The sequence below is a fragment of the Camelina sativa genome, chromosome 6, assembly GCF_000633955.1.
Source record: "Camelina sativa cultivar DH55 chromosome 6, Cs, whole genome shotgun sequence".
Lineage (NCBI taxonomy): Eukaryota > Viridiplantae > Streptophyta > Magnoliopsida > Brassicales > Brassicaceae > Camelina > Camelina sativa.
The window spans coordinates 18,466,270-18,483,739 of NC_025690.1; the positions used below are offsets into that span (position 1 = coordinate 18,466,270).

A 17,470-nucleotide genomic window follows, 5' to 3' on the forward strand; every position below is an offset into this window, starting at 1 on the left:
TACAGTCAATTTTTTGCCAATCACACTTTTTGGCTTTTAATTTTCTAAAAGTTTTAAAAGTATTTTTTTTCTCTCTCTTCTTTATTTTCCCATTTTCTTAAAGCGTCAAATTCATACTTTAAAACTAAACAATTTTTAAAGTATTTTTTTCTCCCTTTTATATTTAAAAGATTTCCAAAAGTATATATAAATATTTTACATATTTTATTTTTATAAATTAATTATTCTCATTTTTTCTCTTTCTTTTAAGATTCATTTCAATAATAAATTTTATTTTTTCATCTTCATCACTAATAATATTATAAAAGAATTCATGAAATTCATGATTAATAATAGAATAACATTCAAACAATGCATTGATTAGTGGTTAATAGATTTTTGACTGCTCATATAACTACTCAATTAGAAAAAAACATTCAAAACAAATAAAAAACGCTATTGATATTTGCTAGAATAATCAATCAAGAATAAATGGATGTCAGCTTGACAAAAAAAAAATGGATGTCTACAACTTCAATTATTTATTTCTTATTCTTATAGTTGTTTGTTTTTAATTAATTTTTATACAAAATCACATATTTGATTGACTTATATTTTTCAAAATTTTAATTTATCATTAATAAAATTTATTTTGTCATTATAGTGCTATATGAATTGATTTTTGACATAATATATATTTATTATTAATATTTATAATAATAATAATAAAAATAACATCTACAGATTTAAAAGTTGTTAGTAAACAATCAGATTTTAGCAGTTAAAGTTTCTACAGTCAAAACATCTACAACCAAATTTTCTGTAGCTAAAATTTTAAAGTCAAAGTCTTTACAGCCAAAAGTAACAGCCGTTACCAATCAAGACCTAAATGAGTAATAAACTGGATGGTATCACGAAATACAGTAATCAGAATATTTAGTTTAGTAGTATGATACTACAGTATCATACGATATCAGTCGGTAAAAAAATTTTTGGTTGTATAAACAACAATTTATATATATATTTTGAAACATGGTTTTCTTGTCTATATAACCTCTATAAATAGCAAATGCAAAGCAGTGGCCAAACCTTATGGGTATACATTCTTCTTAATAAGCCTCAATTCTAAACAGTAACATCACAATTATTTTTTGTAAGAATGAGCTTCTCTCACTTCTTGTAAAATTCAGAAGTCTGTTTTTTTTTTTTTTTTTTTTTTTTTTTTTTTAAANGTTTTGATTTTACGAATTTGCAATAATCAAACGGAAAAGATTCCACAAAGCTTTTGTGGATGTGAAGCGCCAAAGTTTTTTGTACAAACTCAGAGAAGAAAAGCCAACAATATTCAAAACAAACAAAACCAAGAAATATATATAAAAAAAGCTCTCTTACTGCAAAGTTTATATTCACAGAAGGAAGAAGATTGAGAGAAGTTAGCAAAGCGAATACTCGCAATCCAACAAACGAGAGAGTATCTCATTGCAACTCGGTCTTTGTTCCGGTTCTGTCCAACAATCTACAAAACAAGAGACAAACACATCATCAGAAAACAATATTCCATAAACCCAAACCAAGATTCAGGAACAATGAGGAGTCACAAGACCTGCAATAAGCTTTCCCAGTGGTCCTTCCGGAATCTCAAGCCGAGCTCCCTCGTAAGCAATAGCATAAACAACCTGATAAATATGTAGAAACTTGTTAATATCTATATATGTGTCGTTACGGAGTCCTCTTTTTGTTCAGTTGTGTTACCCGTTCAGGCGGTACTCCTTCCCAAGGTCTAGATAAAGTGCAGAGTTCCCACATTATTACACCTAAGCTGAAGATATCGCATTTTTCTGAGAAGGGCTCATTGCGGATAAGTTCAGGAGCCATCCACTCCGGAGTTCCTGCAGAGACTGTGTCTCTCATTGTTGTGCCTGTCATTATTCTCGAGAGCCCAAAATCACAGATCTTGACAGTCCATTTGTTGCTCAAAAGACAGTTTGCACTCTTTATATCTCGGTGTACTATCCCCATCCGGTGTATGCACATCAAGCCCCTAGCAACATTTTACAAGTTAAACGTTGTTTATTGATACAACAAATGATTACAAAACTTTCTCATCGAGACACAATTCCAGGTCCTATTTGGAAGTGTGTTATTGCCTTCTCGTCAAACCAATATTTACCTCATATTATGTTTTTAATTATCAACAAAAAAGTACCACATATTATGTTGGAAAGAAGAATACACGGTTTTGCATGGAAGATGAAATTACCTGCAAATGTCACGCAGCATCTTTAGCTTCCTCCGCCAGCTTAACCTCTTTTTTTGTCCACTCGAGTGGAGCAAATAATACAAAGATCCCATTTCCATGTACTCAGTGATCAGTGACAATCGTGGAGGCTTTGTGCATGCTCCAAGGAACAGTATAACTACACAAGGACGAAGATCCTGGTTAATGAAACCATATACTAAAATCTTACATTGGAAATTCATAGAGATAGATGAGTACCATTGGGATGTCTAAGTCGGCTGGTAGTCATTGGATGCAGAAAGAGAATACAGGAAAGAAAGTCAGAAGACAAGTCAAGATGATTGCTAAATTTGAATAAAACAGAGAAAGCCTATTGACATACCTAAGAATTGATATCTCATTGCAGAAATCCTCCATGTTCTCAGCAGTAAGGTCTTGCTCAAGGAACACTTTGATCGCGACATCTGTTCCGTTCCAGATCCCACGGAAGACTTCTCCAAAAAATCCTGGACAAATTTAACAAAGAAGTTTTAGTTCAAATGCTACTATTAAATAAAAACTTTTGATGACAAAAAATTAAAGAATTGATCGGCGATTCAATTTCTTTTCAGAATATTTATGGCCTGTTATTCGACAAGAACGCATAAACCCAATACATAACCATTGAGCTAAAGATCCTTACCAATTCCAACACGTGTCCCAACAGTCAACTCAGAGAAGTCTATGTTCCATTCTGCATATGGTAATAATGGTTTATTCTGGAACATGGGAGATCCCAATACTTTATCCCAGATGTGGCTTATATTACGATTTGACGATCCACTTTGTTCATATTGGCTTCGGTAGTTCTGGGGAGAAGATGGTAGTGAGATTGCCTTCTGCGGATCTAGTGGTTCCCTTGAAAGTGTCGACCTTCCACCAGAAACTTGGTCATGGGCATCAAGATGAAAACCAGAGGCCTAGAAGCAGAAAAGTCTAGTTAAGCCACAAATTTCGCAAGTCGTTATCTAAACTGAGTGATCGTTTCCAAGAATCATAATTTAAGTATGTTGCAATCCACTTGAAGTTCATTAGTCCTTGTTGTTGAAAGGCAAAATTTGATTTCCTACGGATCACAACACAGAATTTCCCTAGGATTTCTCTTTCATATTGTCCTATTTCAACTTAGTCGATGAGAAAAGAGACATAAATTGCTGTTGCAGCTTGTAAACATAGAAGCGAAACTACTGAAAACAAAAAAAACTTGGGCTGCAACAGCATAAACAAATTTCTCAAAATATTCCAATGATGTATATATATTAATAAGCTTAACGTACATTTTTCTGGAGATGGGAACCATCGGTTCTGTCATTTGGAGAGCTAGGAGAAGAACCATCATCCCCTTGCTCTTTTGAGAGGCGATTCTGCTTCAAAGCTTCATTCATCGCTCGTACTGCCCTGAAAAAGATTCACAGCTAACTTTCAAAATAAAGTTATCAATAATATAAACACAACACTGGAGCTCCGTGTTCCAAATAGTTAATGGCCTATAAATATTAATGAGAGGTAACAATCATTGCAATTGCTAAAAAATTTAGTTCCATTTATGGAATGTTATAATCCTGTGCTCGTGCTGTGATATGTGATCCCAACTAAGAAAAAGAATGCTCTCTCTTTGCATTACTTTGATATTTTCCATAAGAGACTGTGCCACTAATTTTGTCAGAATCATTACATATATGAAATCACAACTGAGAAAAGACAAGGTGAAACTGAAAAACTGCAACCTATCAATGAAAAATAACGGTATATTGAAACCAGACAAGCTTGTTAACGAGGGGAACTATATTTGTAACCAGGATGCAGATAGTTAAAAAAAACATCATAGTAGCTTTACCATGCACATGAAGTTCAATGAGAGATAAAGACACCCACCTGACAATATCATCGCCAATCTCAGGAGTTATACTAATACTTCTCCTCCTTATTCTCTTAGTTTCCACTTTCGCTCCTCCAACAGATTTACAGCTGCACATGAAAACTGAATACATAAGGATTTTTTTAACGAACTTAAGGCACCAGATCTAAGTTTTCTGACACCATTTTATTAAAGCAAAAACTAGACGAAAGAGCTCGGTAAGCACTAAACCAGACACCAACAAACACCATACCCTCTTGCAGCAATAAATTGCATATTTAAACAAAAAAAAGGAAGCAAATATCAAATTTGCGAAAAACCTCTCCAGCATATATAAGTTGCGAAGGACAAATTAACTAACCTTGATGTGGCAACATCACTGGTGAAATCTCGTGCCAAGTTCTTGTCGCCACTTAGCATGGACCTCGTACGGGCTCGGAAGGAAAGATGTTCGGGACTGTAGCCGCGATATAAATAAATAAAAAGATCTAAGAAATTAGAAGACTGAATGTGGGAAAATCAAACATCGACTTACTTGGTTTCAAAATGCATATACATATATACAATTCAACAGGGATGAGGGTAACCTGGAATTAGCAGTCCGCTGATCAGCAATGACCTTTCTCCGGCTCTGCCGCCAAAACTCGTTAGCCATGTTTGACTCGCTCTGTGAGAAACTGGAGAATAAAATATAATATGAATGACATAAGGTCATCTATTCCATTCCTCGATTTAACAGAAGCCATCTTCAAACCTGGGGTTGGCTAGCACAGAAACATAATAATAACAACTAGGCTTATCACCTTAATTTCCTCTCTAGCGTAGAGGCAGATCGTAACAGCATATTCCTTGACGGTGGACCAGACACATTTGGAGACCCATCCAGTTTCCTGTGCAACGAAAGGTTTTCATCTTTTTCTGCACTGTACAACAACTACAATTAGAAACTCTGCAGACAAAAACACTGAGTATTGAACAAAGGTGCAGTAAAATATGGTGCACACTATACTTATATAGTTAACGGATGTTCATGCAGTAAGATTTTTATAATTTCGAACTTCAATATCTACTTACTTTTCATGGTCAATTCTCTCTGGATAACCAAACATGGGACTGTTTGGCTCCAAAGGTGAATCGCAAGAATCATTCTCTGCAGAGTCACTTTCCCCTGCCGCTGACATATGACTCATAAAAATTGCCTTGGTTGATAGAGGGATAAGCTGACCAGGAAATCGCATTAGATCAACCAGCATTTCCACGGAATTCAGCAGAACCGTGACAGAAATATGACTATATGAATCCACACTCTCAGCAGCTCCATCACTTGGCAAACCCTGATCAAACAAATCAACCAAAATGCATAGCATGTTTAAAGGTGGTCAAAATATTTGGACTTTAAGTCATGATGAATATTTTTTCTCGAGAATAACATTTATCAAAACTAATCATCATATGCAAATATGGAGTGATTCTCAAGACCAGGGTTCACATTGGTTTATAGTACTTAGCACTTACCACTACAAGCCTACTTTGAAGACCAACGGTATCAGCTAAAACTTTAAACAAGATTGCTCGAGGACGACAAGAACCATGCTTGATCTGTCCTAACAGTTGAATACCACAGTTTTCAAATGATTGCGTCGTTTTTGCCGGACTTTGCAGAGTTGATTGCTTATAAACATCTGCTACCTGCCAGACAATTTCAACAAAGGATTTCAGATAACTGAGAGGAGTCAGCAAGAATTATGAAATGTACCGCAAGCAAACGTTTTTTCCCCAAGTAAGCACAATTAGAGCAAGATTAAGGGAAAGAAACTATGTAGTCTACGGATGTTTATCTTGAAACACAACAGAAATATATTGATAATTTCACAATTTAGAAAACAAAGAAGACGTTAAGATCATGTGGCCTCTATCTTAGTACTGTAACGGACACTCTCAAAACCACTTTTCATTAGACAGACATCTAGTCACAACTCTTCCTACCTCAAGTTTATCCATTTATGACTATCTTTGCATGCAACTTTAAAATGGAAACAATATGGTTATTTAGTGATTTGATACAGGAAACAAAATATGTGACGCAGAGATACACTGAGCATTTATACAAAGTCTCTCAAATACTTACCAGTCCAGCAATTTTCTTGATAATGGTAGCTGGCTTTGAGTTCAATCCACTGACAAGTTTGGTAATCAGCTGCTTTTGCCTGAAAAGCTTTTTATCTTTCTGAAAATCAACAAGAATCACATCTGCCTTTAGACCTTCGTCACCCAGAGCATGAAGATCTTCCAATGTAGGAATGCTATTAAATAGCTGCTTCAATCTATTATCCTGTAGAAAAATTAAATATAAACATTGTCAAAGGAAGCAAAAAAAAAAAAATAGACTTAGGTAACACAAGTTAATCGAGTTCGAATAAATCTCACTGAAAAAGTAGCTTACTGGGATCACAGAGTAGAAGCCATTTGGGATCGGCTCAGAAAGCGAACCAGTACTCCAGAGGATATTCGACGCAGTACAAGATGGCAGCCCATCTTGCCCAAGATTTCTGGGTGATTCTTTAGTACTAGAGGTCTCTTCTTGCGATTCCAGATAAACAGAACCAAATCTCTCCACAAATTCTGAAGGCCACCAGGTTTGATTAGAAGGTCCTTGCTCGGATGGACCAGCATCATCTCCCGTCTCTCCCATTGCCAGTTTCCTTGATGCCTATAATTATATCAACCCCTACTTATCCCATAAAAGGAATATAATAGATAAAAGAAGGAAATCCTAGAGACCAAAATACTGAGAAATGAGAAGCAAACTTCATTTACCCGTAGCCCTTATTCTGGAGGTCATTCGATCTGCGTTCACAGAAACGAAGCAATGGTAAATAAAAACTATGATGGTATCGAAAAAATTGGAAATAAAGAAGGCGGAGATTTCAATGAATTCAGTTAACAATTTCAAATGCATAAATACAAAGATTACAGAAAGAAGAAACTAGTTGCACTTGTTTTCTCACATCACACAACCTAACTGGTACAATTGCCAACTAGAGGAAAATTCAAAATCACACCACTTCAACGATTGTGGATTAGTCAAACTACTAGAATTTTGATGCTTTTGCATCCAAAAGACCAGCATCTGTCTCAAATGATTGAAGCTATTCTGATCTCTTCAAAGTCTAGGGGGAACAAAAAAAAATCTAAATGATCAAAATCCTAAATGTCTCAGTGGATGCACAATAATGATTCCTTATGAGCCAAAAACACAAAACAAGAAGCGGAAACTAAAGAGTTAAAGATAAGGAAACCATCAGCATTTCAATTAAGAAGAAGAGAATCTCACTCTCATAATCCAATAGCACTCTCAAGTCAACGACAGAATCTGAGTAATTGAATAGAGCAAACCATCAAAATCCCCAGGTACTAAAATATCCACAATTCTGCATAAATTTACTCCCGTATATAGAGCAGTTCATAAAGTGCGATCTACCCAGAAACTCAGTTTCAACGCTAAAGCAATCCTAAACGCAAAAGTAGCCCACCAAACTTTTAAAAACCGATACGACTATCTAGAAAATCCCACCTAAGACCGATCCAATACATAGCACGAAGTGTCACAAACATAACAACCAAACGAAAGCACAATTCCAAAGATGAGCATTTAAAAAAAAATAAAGTAGAAAAGGGTTTTTGTAAAAATCACCGTAATCAGATCCACGCATTCAAATTCCGATCGAACTCCCGATTCGAATAAATAAACGAAATCAAACTGCATAAAACAACGAACTCGATCTCACTGTGAAGAATCCCGATCAAAAGCAACAAAGAGCTATGAGTTTCACACACACATACATACACACAAAACAATCAGAGAGAGAGAGAGAGAGCATATATGTATGTGTGTGCTTTTTTTTTTTGAATTTATAAGAACTATTACAATTGGGATATTATTATACAGTGTTTTTAGATTTTGATTTTGAGGGACCAAAAGAGAGAAGAGAGAGAGAGAGTGATGGGATATTTAGGAGAGGAGAGGAAGAAGAAGAAGAAGAAGAGAGACGACGACTGACCCCCAACAACAAGTGACGATGGCCAAGTCACGTGCGAAGTTGATGAGTCACGTGTCATAAAGTAGATGCACCTCTCTCCGATAGACAGCTGGCAGCTCTCGTGAATCACCACCGTCGCTTCTCTTTTTTTTTTGATTGGCGGTGGTGATCCGTAATCTTCTTTTATGCATCTTTTTTACTCTCTTTTTTTTTTGGTTAATACATAAATTTTATAAAAAGGAGAAAAATTAGCACATACATTAATTTTTTGACAACACATATACTAATTAAAAGTGAGATGATCTTTATTCATTGAATGTAGTGGACCTTAATTAAAAAATCTACTCAAAAGTACTAATCAAGAATGTACTATGATCTAGTTCGGTATTTTTAAAATTATTCTCATACTTTCCCTATTATCATGATTCTTTTGTTACAAAAAAAAAAAAGGTACTTTTGCAAAACAAAGAAGAAATGAAGATCTATACTGATCATATGTAGTTAAAAATGATCCTACGATATTGAAAAACAAAAAAAAAAAAAAAAAAAAAAAGNGGAGGGTTCAAAAAAAATGTGAGTAACAGAACCAACCTGTTTGTTACTTTTAAATCTAATGACGTACTGATGATGATGATGACTATTTGTTGTGCAATTATGGCAAATTTAGAGAAAATTTAAATAGAAGTGGATCACGTCAAGGTCAATTAGATTTGAAGGAGAAAAAAAGAATTTTGCACGTGGAACATTATCATCGAATCTATTCTTTTTTTTTTTCTTTACTCTTTTCTTTCCTGTCTTCTCCGTTAATGTTTTTTGTTTAGCCAAAGTTAATATTCTTCGAATAATTCTGATAACCTTACTAATTAAAAATTTAAAACGAAATAAATTTTGATATATACAACCCCATTGAGGCATTGACCCAATTAACCATTTCTTTTTAAGAAAAAATGTTTTGCCACCAAAATACAACTATTAGCAAACCTAAAATATTTAGAATCTATTTAATATTTTTATCGGTATCTATGATGGTTCAGTTTAATTATAGATAGATATCATGTTATAAAAATCTCCGCCTAGCATCGATTACGTTATATAAAATCGCTAGATCCATCTTATCTGCCTCGATTAATGAATAATTTTCGTCTAGCATCAATTATCCAATTATGTCTATCTAATTTTGATTATAACCAATCTAATCCAATTAATTTCCGCTTAATTTTATATATACCGATTATTTTTGGAGCCAAATATAAATCAAATATATATTTTTGTTATTTAGACATTTAAATTAAGAGTTTATGATGTTTTACAATAACTAATGTACAAATTTTTAATAAAAATCATAACATTTTCTTTTAAAATTACATTTTATGTATTTACCATAATTTTAAAGCACTATAGTTTTATATTTTATTTGATATATTTTTTTAACATAAACAGAATTATACATATATTTAATATTATATTTTTTTTTTAAATAAAAAACCCTAAAACTAGTTTCCGATTAATTCTGTTTAAACTCTGATTTTCTTGTTAGGCGCTAGGCCCATCCCGACAGTCCGACTAACGCCTCACCATTTCTAAAACAACAAATAAATATAATGGGTTTTAATGATAAAAATAATATAAATGTGTCGAGAAGAACCAAAGAAAAACACACCATCTAAAATCTTTTTATCTCCGGTAATAATCTTTTTGGCAATTAATGAGGAAATTATTTCATCAACCCAATTTATAAGCCGAAAGAAAATGAGAAACGCAAGTGCTGGTGCCCATGTCATTTTGCCACCGACACCTTGACTCTATTTAAAAAATCGATTCGTTAAACCTCTAACATGATTTTGATTCGTTAAACCTCTAACATGATTTTGATTCGTTAAACCTCTAACATGATTTTAATTATGAAAAATATACATCCTTTTACATGATTAGTATTTCATAACTTTTTAATATAGCTGAAATGTAAAAGGATGTATATTTTACATAATTAACCTTTTTAAGATTTTACATTAAATTGAGGACTAAGTAGTAAATATGCTATACTAATAACTGGTTTGTTTTGTTAAACCGAATCCAAAAATGAAAAAGTAAAGAACCAGTTTGCGGCTATTCATTAGATGAAGATCAAGCAAATGGTAGAGTGACACGTCTTCTTTAGCCGCCGTATATGCTGACCACTTACAGAATCACAAGAAGCTTCTTAAAAAAAAAGACAATACAAGTTACAACGACCGTTTAAAAACACTACTATTAGAGAAAAGATCACTAACTAAATCATCAACCAAAGCCGAAACAATCTCTCCTTCAATATCAATGCCTTCCTCAAACATCTCTCTTTCGTAACCAATCCACTTCCCTTCGAAACAGCTCATGTCATGATCCACAAGGTCGTCGATCATCATCTCTCTCATCTTCTTCAACCCTTTTACTTCTCTGTTCAGTTCTTCAGCCAACAGATCTCTATGTTCCAACAAAATCCCACCTGACATCATCATCCCTTTGCCGGTTCCAATTAACATCCTTTCAAATTTCAACGCTAAGCACTGATTCACACAGTCGAAAAGTGCCTTTCTTTCTGTCTTCATTGACATCGCAGCTCCTCGAGAGCGTTCCATTTCATCAAAGAGACTCGAGGGTAATAATGATTCATTAGTGATTGTCCCTGACGCCAAGTCTTGAAACATGAGCTGCCCAGAGTTGAGTATCTCGGTTATGTACTCCAGCTCCCAATCGAGTGTTGACGAATCTGTTTCATCTAAAGTGTGCTGGGACTCGTTTGATGAAACCCAAGTGAGCTCTTGATCTGATGAACTCTGTTTCATGCCTGAAATTACCAACAACATTAAGCTTATTTAACTGCCAATCAAACCAATTCCCTACTAAGACTATTTGGTGTGAATTGAGACATAAATTCACAAAGACATACCATATTCTTTGTCATGTCTGCAATCTGAGATACTCTTGCTGCAGGAGAGTGCAAAATCATCGGTTTCTGTAAGAGTGCTAATGCTGCTAACTTCTTGTTCTTCTCCCTGTATCATCTTCTTCTTCTTTTAGGAGAAAAAGATAAGATTTTCTCAGAGACTGGTAAAGCATTTGATATAATAGAATAGTGAAGCTGCAGTTGATCGAAACTAACCTGGACTTTCTGGTTGTTGTTATAGAATGAAGTGCAGTCAGAAACAGATTCACTCTCTGTTACAACTTTATCAAGACTGCTATGAGTCAATTCACTATATTTTGATGGCGATGAAACCATCCCATTCGCTCTATCCTTTGAAATGGAACTCAAAGACTCTTCTTGGATCAAGCTAGAGTTAGATGATTCAATCTTCGAGGTCAACTCCCTGAGCTTTTGTTCCAAAATAGCATTTAAAGAATCACCTCCTATCACATTGAACTTTACAGCTGAGTCTGCATCTTGTTTGGTTCCTTGTGAATGAGATGATAAACCTTTGATCGAAGATGAGAAAGTGAAAGATATCACATCCATGTCCCTTTTCTGATCATCTTTACTCATACTCGAGTCTCCATCACTGGAAATGTTACATTTTATCGACTTTTCACCCTTTTTGATCCGCTTATCTTCATAAATTACCGACTCTTGCACTCCATTCCGTTGCTTTTTGTTTCGAGGAATACTCTTTTTGCGGGATAAAGGTAAAGAAGTGGGATTCTCTGCTGATGTCATAGTAAATCCAGGGCTCTTCGATATGGATCCACTTTCCACAATAACCTTATTTACTACTTTGTTCATTACTTTCCTGGATTGCTGACTGTCTCTGCAGTTCTGTTTCTGGTGGTTCTGCTTAAGCACATTCTTCCCCGTGCTCAAGGAAGATCCTTTGATACTGTTTTGGCTTTTAACCGCCCTATTCTTTGCTTCCACTTTCTCCTTTTGTCCCGTAGACATCCTCTTGTTGCCACTTGAGGACATTGTTGAGCTGTCTTGTTTCTTATTATTACTGGACTTTGCTTGCGCAGAGAAAGAAGGTGGCTTCACTTCACCTTTCAACCCATCACAACTGCTTTTCCCCAATACTGTAGTTTTCTTCTCGTTTTGATCTCCTCTTAGGTACCTACTGTTGCGAGTATCATTAGAAGAGATTTGAGGAACTGAACTTGACGCTTTCTGTGCAGCTTCTAGTTTCTCTTTCAAATCTCGAATCCTTAATGGAACTGGCGAAGAAGAATCTGAAGATGACACCACCCGTGTTCTAGCAATCATCCGTGGACTTTGCTCCATCATTCGTGAAGCAGCTTCCATTACATAAGCAGGGTTCCTAGATGGAACAAATCCAGGATTCCTTATTGGAGACAAGAGCTTGTTGTGAGTGACAGAGATCGGTTTAGCTGATCTTGGGGGTAAGGTTTCGGTTTGAAACCGCTCAATCATCCTCTTACGCGGCCCTTTACTTGTTCTTGAGTCCAAATGATCCCAAGAACCGCCATCGAATCCAGTCTGATGATCAACATTAGCATCCCAAGTGCTTGCCTGGCGCGAGGATCTGAGAAAGTATGGATCAAGATCAGGATTAACCCGTGGTTTCAAAACGTTTGGTAGCGGCAAACCCTTTAAACCCATAAGCCTAGCTACCACACTCGGTGCTTTAACCACATTTCCATCATCACTAGTTACAGATGAAGCACAACAGCTCGAGTCACTTCTCGGGTTGTAAGTTGAGTTCTTGACAGATTGATCAACCTCAAACTGTTAAAACAGAACCACACCACAGATCAAAATTAGTTCTTGTCTAACAAATAAAGCATTCGTAAAACAAGGAAAACGGTATTGAGCAAAGGCTTACAACAGAATGCGGCGTAATAGAGGGGTTTTGAACATTCTCTTTTGCTTGCTTTGATTCTTCTGTATCAATAAAAAAAGAAATTTTAGATTAATTGAACTGCATTACCTTAACTTATATATACAACAAACAATTGTATGGATAGAAAACAAAAAGAATGAAGAACAAACCAGAGAGTTGGGAGATATTGGAAGAGAAAAGCTTCTTCCTGGATTTGCCATGCCAATCAAACAGATTTAGAAACGCTCCTCTAGGTCTTTTCCTCTCAACAACGTCCATCTTAATTCCACCTATGAGATTACAAAAACTGAACCAGTTTCAATGGAATGTACTTACAAGACACTGGATCCCATCATAACAACATCAGACAAAACCAAAAAAATACCAAAATTTACGATTTCATTATATAAACGAATCACTCAATTATTAGCTGAAGGATATAAAGATCAGGAATCAAATAGTTTTTACCTCTCAGTTTCTCTCTCAGAATGCCAAAGATCTCATTTTTTGTTACTTATGGATCAATTCAGCAAGTGTAATTTGCAGAAACCCAGATGTGTTTTTGCAAATTGGATCGAGCCAAATCGAAAAAAATTGTGGCCCTAGAAGATCTTGCCCTAAAACTCAACTAAAGCTCTCCACTTTAATCTCTCTAGCTCACAATCGCACTGAAGAACATCAAACGACGGAGGGAGAACATAAAACACACAAAAATGAGATTTAATCAAATCGAAAGAGAAAAATTTGGGGGTTTTTGCGTAATGGGTAAGATCAGGAAAGCTCAAAACAGATTAGAGATTGGGGACTTTTGGCAGTTGAGATTAGGGATTTGGGTAGTGAGCTAAAAGAAGTAGTGTAGAAGCAGCCAGAGACGTTTTTTAAAAAGAAGAGATAAGCGGAGTTTGAATTGAAATGACGACAGAGAGAGCCGTTGCAAAGATGAAGAGAGAGAGAGAGAGAGAGAGAAGACTAAGAGAGTTTTGAATTTAGGACACTGTGAAAGCTCCCTCCTTTAAGATTATTGAAAGTGTTATGTTTTTTTTTTCTTTACGAAAAAGGAAAATAAAACCTTTTTTACAACAACTATTTTGGCTTTTGTTTACAGCATGGTCACAATTCACAAATGTAGCTTTGATAATGTTTTATATTTGGTATCCAATGCAGATCGAGATTGCTACTGTATATATGCTTATATTTCAGTTTCTAGTTTGAAACGTATGAGAGAATTTGAATTGGTTTAGGGGACAAGAAAAAAAAACATAATTTAAAAAAGGTCATAACGTTTCAATTTTTCAGGTGTATATAAAATAAAGGCAAAGACTTTATTGTAAACAGTGCAGTCATTGTATAAGTATTATACTATATGTCATCTTTTTATAATCTTTTTTTTTGGTGCAATTAGTTTTTGGGTCTCACAGGGGCTCCACTTTCGTAATAGTATAATTTTGAATATTTGTAATATGCTTCATTCTATTATTCGATCACTTGAAAGTTAAAACTTTTTCTTTTAGTGTTTGGACTTTTGAGCTTACAAAATCAGAGTTGAAAAAAAAAAAAGAGTAAATGAGTAGATGAAGTTGTTGTGGTTGAGTTGCTTTGAAGTAGCGAATCCAAGGTAGAGTAGAGCATATGAAAACGATGCCTGAGCAATTAGATGAAGCCCTACGAGCCTTCGCACGCGTGGAGGAGACTTGAATCTCACAATGCAGAGTCTATAGTATAATGATGCTTATCTTATGCTCTTGAAAAATAAACTTCCACTGAATCTTGGCAAATACTCTCCATTCCTAATATATTGATGTTATAGAAATTATTTTTATCTCCCAAAGATTGATTTTGTAGATTAAAAAACTAAAACAATCATATTACTTTATGTTTTTGACAAATGTCATTTATCAATTAGTTTATGATTTTTCTATCTACCAAAAAGTAATTATAAATTAATTTACAAATAAAAATTAAACTTTTCTTAATATATGTGATAATGTTGAAACATCAATCTATTAGAGACAGATGGAATAATTTATTTTTCTATCAAACTAAACTTTTTTTCACCCACCCATATATCACAAAACATATACGCTAAATAATACAAAGATGATATGAAAATTAGTAGAATATAATATTTTAATCAGAAGTTATAATCTGTTACAAACTAAATTATCATAATAATTTTAAAATATTTTTAACAGAGAAAGAAAAGTTAAAGAGACAATGACAAAACACAAACAAACATGGTTGAACTTGAACGGTTGACTCAATATAAGAATAAAATATTTATTATTTGTGATTTCTAACAAAAAAAAAAAATACTGGAGTCTTATTTTAAATGCATATTTTTCAAAAAAAAAACAAATGGTGAATTTTGTTCCTTGACAAAAAAGTAGAGAATTTTAAAGTTTCCTAAACCACTAAATCCAACAAAATTATAAAGCGTCGTTTCTATTCCCTCTTTCGTTTCCACGTAGACTTTTAGAAATCGATCATAGCGTAGCATAGCATCACCAATCAAAACAAAAATCTTCGATAAATATAATAAACTAAAAACAAGTTCAGCCCATATTTGTAAGAATATCAAAACGGGCCCGAAACTAAATTAGGCCCATTTATTACCAGTGATAAATCCTCCCTAAAGTCATAGAGCCTTCTTTGGTCTTCCTCCTCCTTAAACCCTAATTCTCTCTCTCTCTCTCTCTCGCTCGCTCTCCCCAAGTCTCTCAAATGACCACCACCGAGTCGCCGCCGCCGCCGCAACAGACGGAGCAGCAACTTGTTCCCGCTTCGCTGACGTCAAGAGTGAGCCCCAAGACCGTTAGAAGCGCCATCGATGGTCTAATCAACTGGAGAAGCGAAAAATCAAAAACAGAGAAGCCTCAACTTCTCGAGCAAGACGAGTTTCTCTACCTCTTCGTTACTCTGAAGAAGATTCCACAGACGAGCCGTACGAACGCTCATCGTATCCCTTTGCCTCATCCTCTTATCAACCCGTCGGAAGATTCGCCGGAGCTTTGTCTCATTATCGACGATAGACCTAAAAGTGGTCTCACCAAGGCTGATGTGATGAAGAAGATCAAATCGGAGAATATTCCGATCACCAAGGTTCTTAAGCTGTCGAAGCTCAAGTCTGATTACAAGCCGTTCGAAGCTAAGAGGAAGCTCTGCGATTCGTACGACATGTTCTTCGCTGATCGGGGGATACTTCCTCTGCTCCCGAGGTTGATTGGGAAGAAGTTCTTCGCCAGAAAGAAGATTCCTGTGGCGATTGATTTGAAGCACAAGAACTGGAAAGAGCAGATTGAGAAAGCTTGTGGTTCTGCTATGTTCTTCATGAGGACTGGGACGTGTTGTGTTGTTAAGGTTGGGAAATTGTCTATGGAGAGTAGTGAAATTGCTGAGAATGTGATGGCGACTTTGAATGGAGTAGTTGAGATTTTGCCTAATAAGTGGAAACTCGTTAGGTCTTTGCATTTGAAGTTGTCTGAGAGTTTGGCATTGCCTATATATCAAGCTGTGCCTGATTTGAAGCTCAAAATCGATGCTTTTGGAAGTGGGAAGAATGTGGTTAAGGAGGAGAAGAAGGGTGAAGTTGAAGAAGTTGCTGATGATGCTAGCGAGAAGAGTGTTTCGGTTAAGGGTAAGAAGAAGAAGGGTATGATTTATGAGGTTAGGTATATGGATAGTAACGTATCTGAGGTGCTTGATGAGGATGAGATTGGTGCTGATGAGGAGAAGAATGAGATTGTTGTTGAGTCTGGGGATAAGGAGGAGAAGAAGATGAAGAAGAGGAAGAAGGAGGTCAGTGAGGTTGCAGAGAGTGTGAAGCCGGTGAAGAAAGCTGCCAAAGGGAAGTTGAAGCCAGAAGTTGAGAAACCGATGAAGAAAGCTGCCAAAGGGAAGTTGAAGCCAGTAGTTGAGAAACCGATGAAGGTAGCGGCCAAGGGGAAGGTGAAACCAGATGCTGTGAAGCTGGAGAAGAGCAAGGATGTGTTAAAGGCGAAAAAGACTACAAAGATTGCCAAAGACGAGTCTGGTGGTGGATTGAAACCGAAGAGGAAGAAGAGTGTGCTTAGAAAATGAGGCAAGGGAAGATCTCGACTCTTTGCGTGTTTTGCCATTGAGTAATTTTGAGTATGATTTTATGTTTTATCCTAGTTCTTATTACAGTTTGAGCCCTTTCATATCTTGTACTACTTCTGTGAAACATCGAGCTGGTGAATGTGGTTTGATGGTTTTGTGGAGGAAACATACTGTTAGCTTTTTCAAGTACTTATTTAACGTTTTTTCATTCCAAACAAAGCCTATTTACCTGGATTTTATTGCAGTAAGCTTTGTATCGATCGAGTTATTGTTTACTCGATCAGTCGATCTTGATCTTCATCTCTTAGTGAATTTGCTCACCAAAGGTTAACACTTCACAATCATCTCTCATAGCACAACTATACCAAAAATCTGCATGATTTTCTTGATTTACTCTCATGGCCAACAGAAGAATTCAAGGTTGCTATGGTGT

At 35.5% G+C, this 17,470-nt stretch overlaps 3 protein-coding genes across 6 annotated transcripts; 1 reads left to right on the top strand and 2 right to left on the bottom strand.

The window, feature by feature from the left end:
• Positions 1,219–8,143, bottom strand: LOC109124793 (serine/threonine-protein kinase EDR1-like). Of its 2 annotated transcripts, none has more exons than XM_010518211.2 (18): positions 7,810–8,143; positions 6,933–6,962; positions 6,559–6,825; positions 6,244–6,447; positions 5,631–5,804; positions 5,190–5,449; positions 4,919–5,038; positions 4,703–4,792; positions 4,477–4,572; positions 4,133–4,225; positions 3,535–3,655; positions 2,901–3,177; positions 2,601–2,724; positions 2,477–2,496; positions 2,240–2,396; positions 1,732–2,020; positions 1,583–1,655; positions 1,219–1,495 (listed from the first exon to the last, which is right to left on the bottom strand). In XM_010518211.2, the coding sequence occupies exons 3-18, from the start codon at positions 6,805–6,807 to the stop codon at positions 1,413–1,415; spliced, it is 2,430 nt and encodes an 809-aa protein (XP_010516513.1). In that variant the 5' UTR covers positions 6,808–6,825; positions 6,933–6,962; positions 7,810–8,143; the 3' UTR covers positions 1,219–1,412. The 2 variants fall into 2 exon arrangements, with proteins under 2 accessions (XP_010516513.1, XP_019102439.1); XM_019246894.1 differs by lacking the exon at positions 7,810–8,143 and adding an exon at positions 7,450–7,468.
• LOC104792149 lies at positions 10,244–13,992 on the bottom strand. 3 transcript variants are annotated; one of them, XM_010518212.2, is made up of 6 exons: positions 13,429–13,992; positions 13,131–13,250; positions 12,964–13,022; positions 11,295–12,866; positions 11,082–11,205; positions 10,378–10,979 (listed from the first exon to the last, which is right to left on the bottom strand). In XM_010518212.2, exons 2-6 carry the CDS (start codon positions 13,237–13,239, stop codon positions 10,378–10,380), a joined length of 2,466 nt encoding a protein of 821 aa, XP_010516514.1. In that variant the 5' UTR covers positions 13,240–13,250; positions 13,429–13,992. The 3 variants fall into 3 exon arrangements, with proteins under 3 accessions (XP_019102440.1, XP_010516514.1, XP_010516515.1); XM_010518213.2 differs by having other exon boundaries at positions 13,131–13,267; XM_019246895.1 differs by lacking the exon at positions 13,429–13,992 and having other exon boundaries at positions 10,244–10,979; positions 13,131–13,239.
• On the top strand, positions 15,618–17,274 carry LOC104792150 (ribosomal L1 domain-containing protein 1-like). The gene has a single exon (XM_010518214.2). It carries the CDS (start codon positions 15,682–15,684, stop codon positions 17,035–17,037), a length of 1,356 nt encoding a protein of 451 aa, XP_010516516.1. The 5' UTR covers positions 15,618–15,681; the 3' UTR covers positions 17,038–17,274.

Bases quoted from the DNA above. Each gene is read 5' to 3' on its own strand.
- LOC109124793 (XM_010518211.2), bottom strand. From the start codon at position 6,807: ATGGGAGAGACGGGAGATGATGCTGGTCCATCCGAGCAAGGACCTTCT. The intron at 6,448-6,558 runs GTAAGCTACTTT...ATTTTTCTACAG, and splicing joins GCTTCTACTCTGTGATCCCA to GATAATAGATTGAAGCAGCT. The intron at 5,805-6,243 runs GTAAGTATTTGA...ATTGTCTGGCAG, and splicing joins TCAAGAAAATTGCTGGACTG to GTAGCAGATGTTTATAAGCA.
- LOC104792149 (XM_019246895.1), bottom strand. From the start codon at position 13,239: ATGGACGTTGTTGAGAGGAAAAGACCTAGAGGAGCGTTTCTAAATCTG. The intron at 12,867-12,963 runs GTAAGCCTTTGC...CTGTTTTAACAG, and splicing joins CTATTACGCCGCATTCTGTT to TTTGAGGTTGATCAATCTGT. The intron at 11,206-11,294 runs GTTAGTTTCGAT...TTCTCCTAAAAG, and splicing joins ACAACAACCAGAAAGTCCAG to AAGAAGAAGATGATACAGGG.
- LOC104792150 (XM_010518214.2), top strand. From the start codon at position 15,682: ATGACCACCACCGAGTCGCCGCCGCCGCCGCAACAGACGGAGCAGCAA.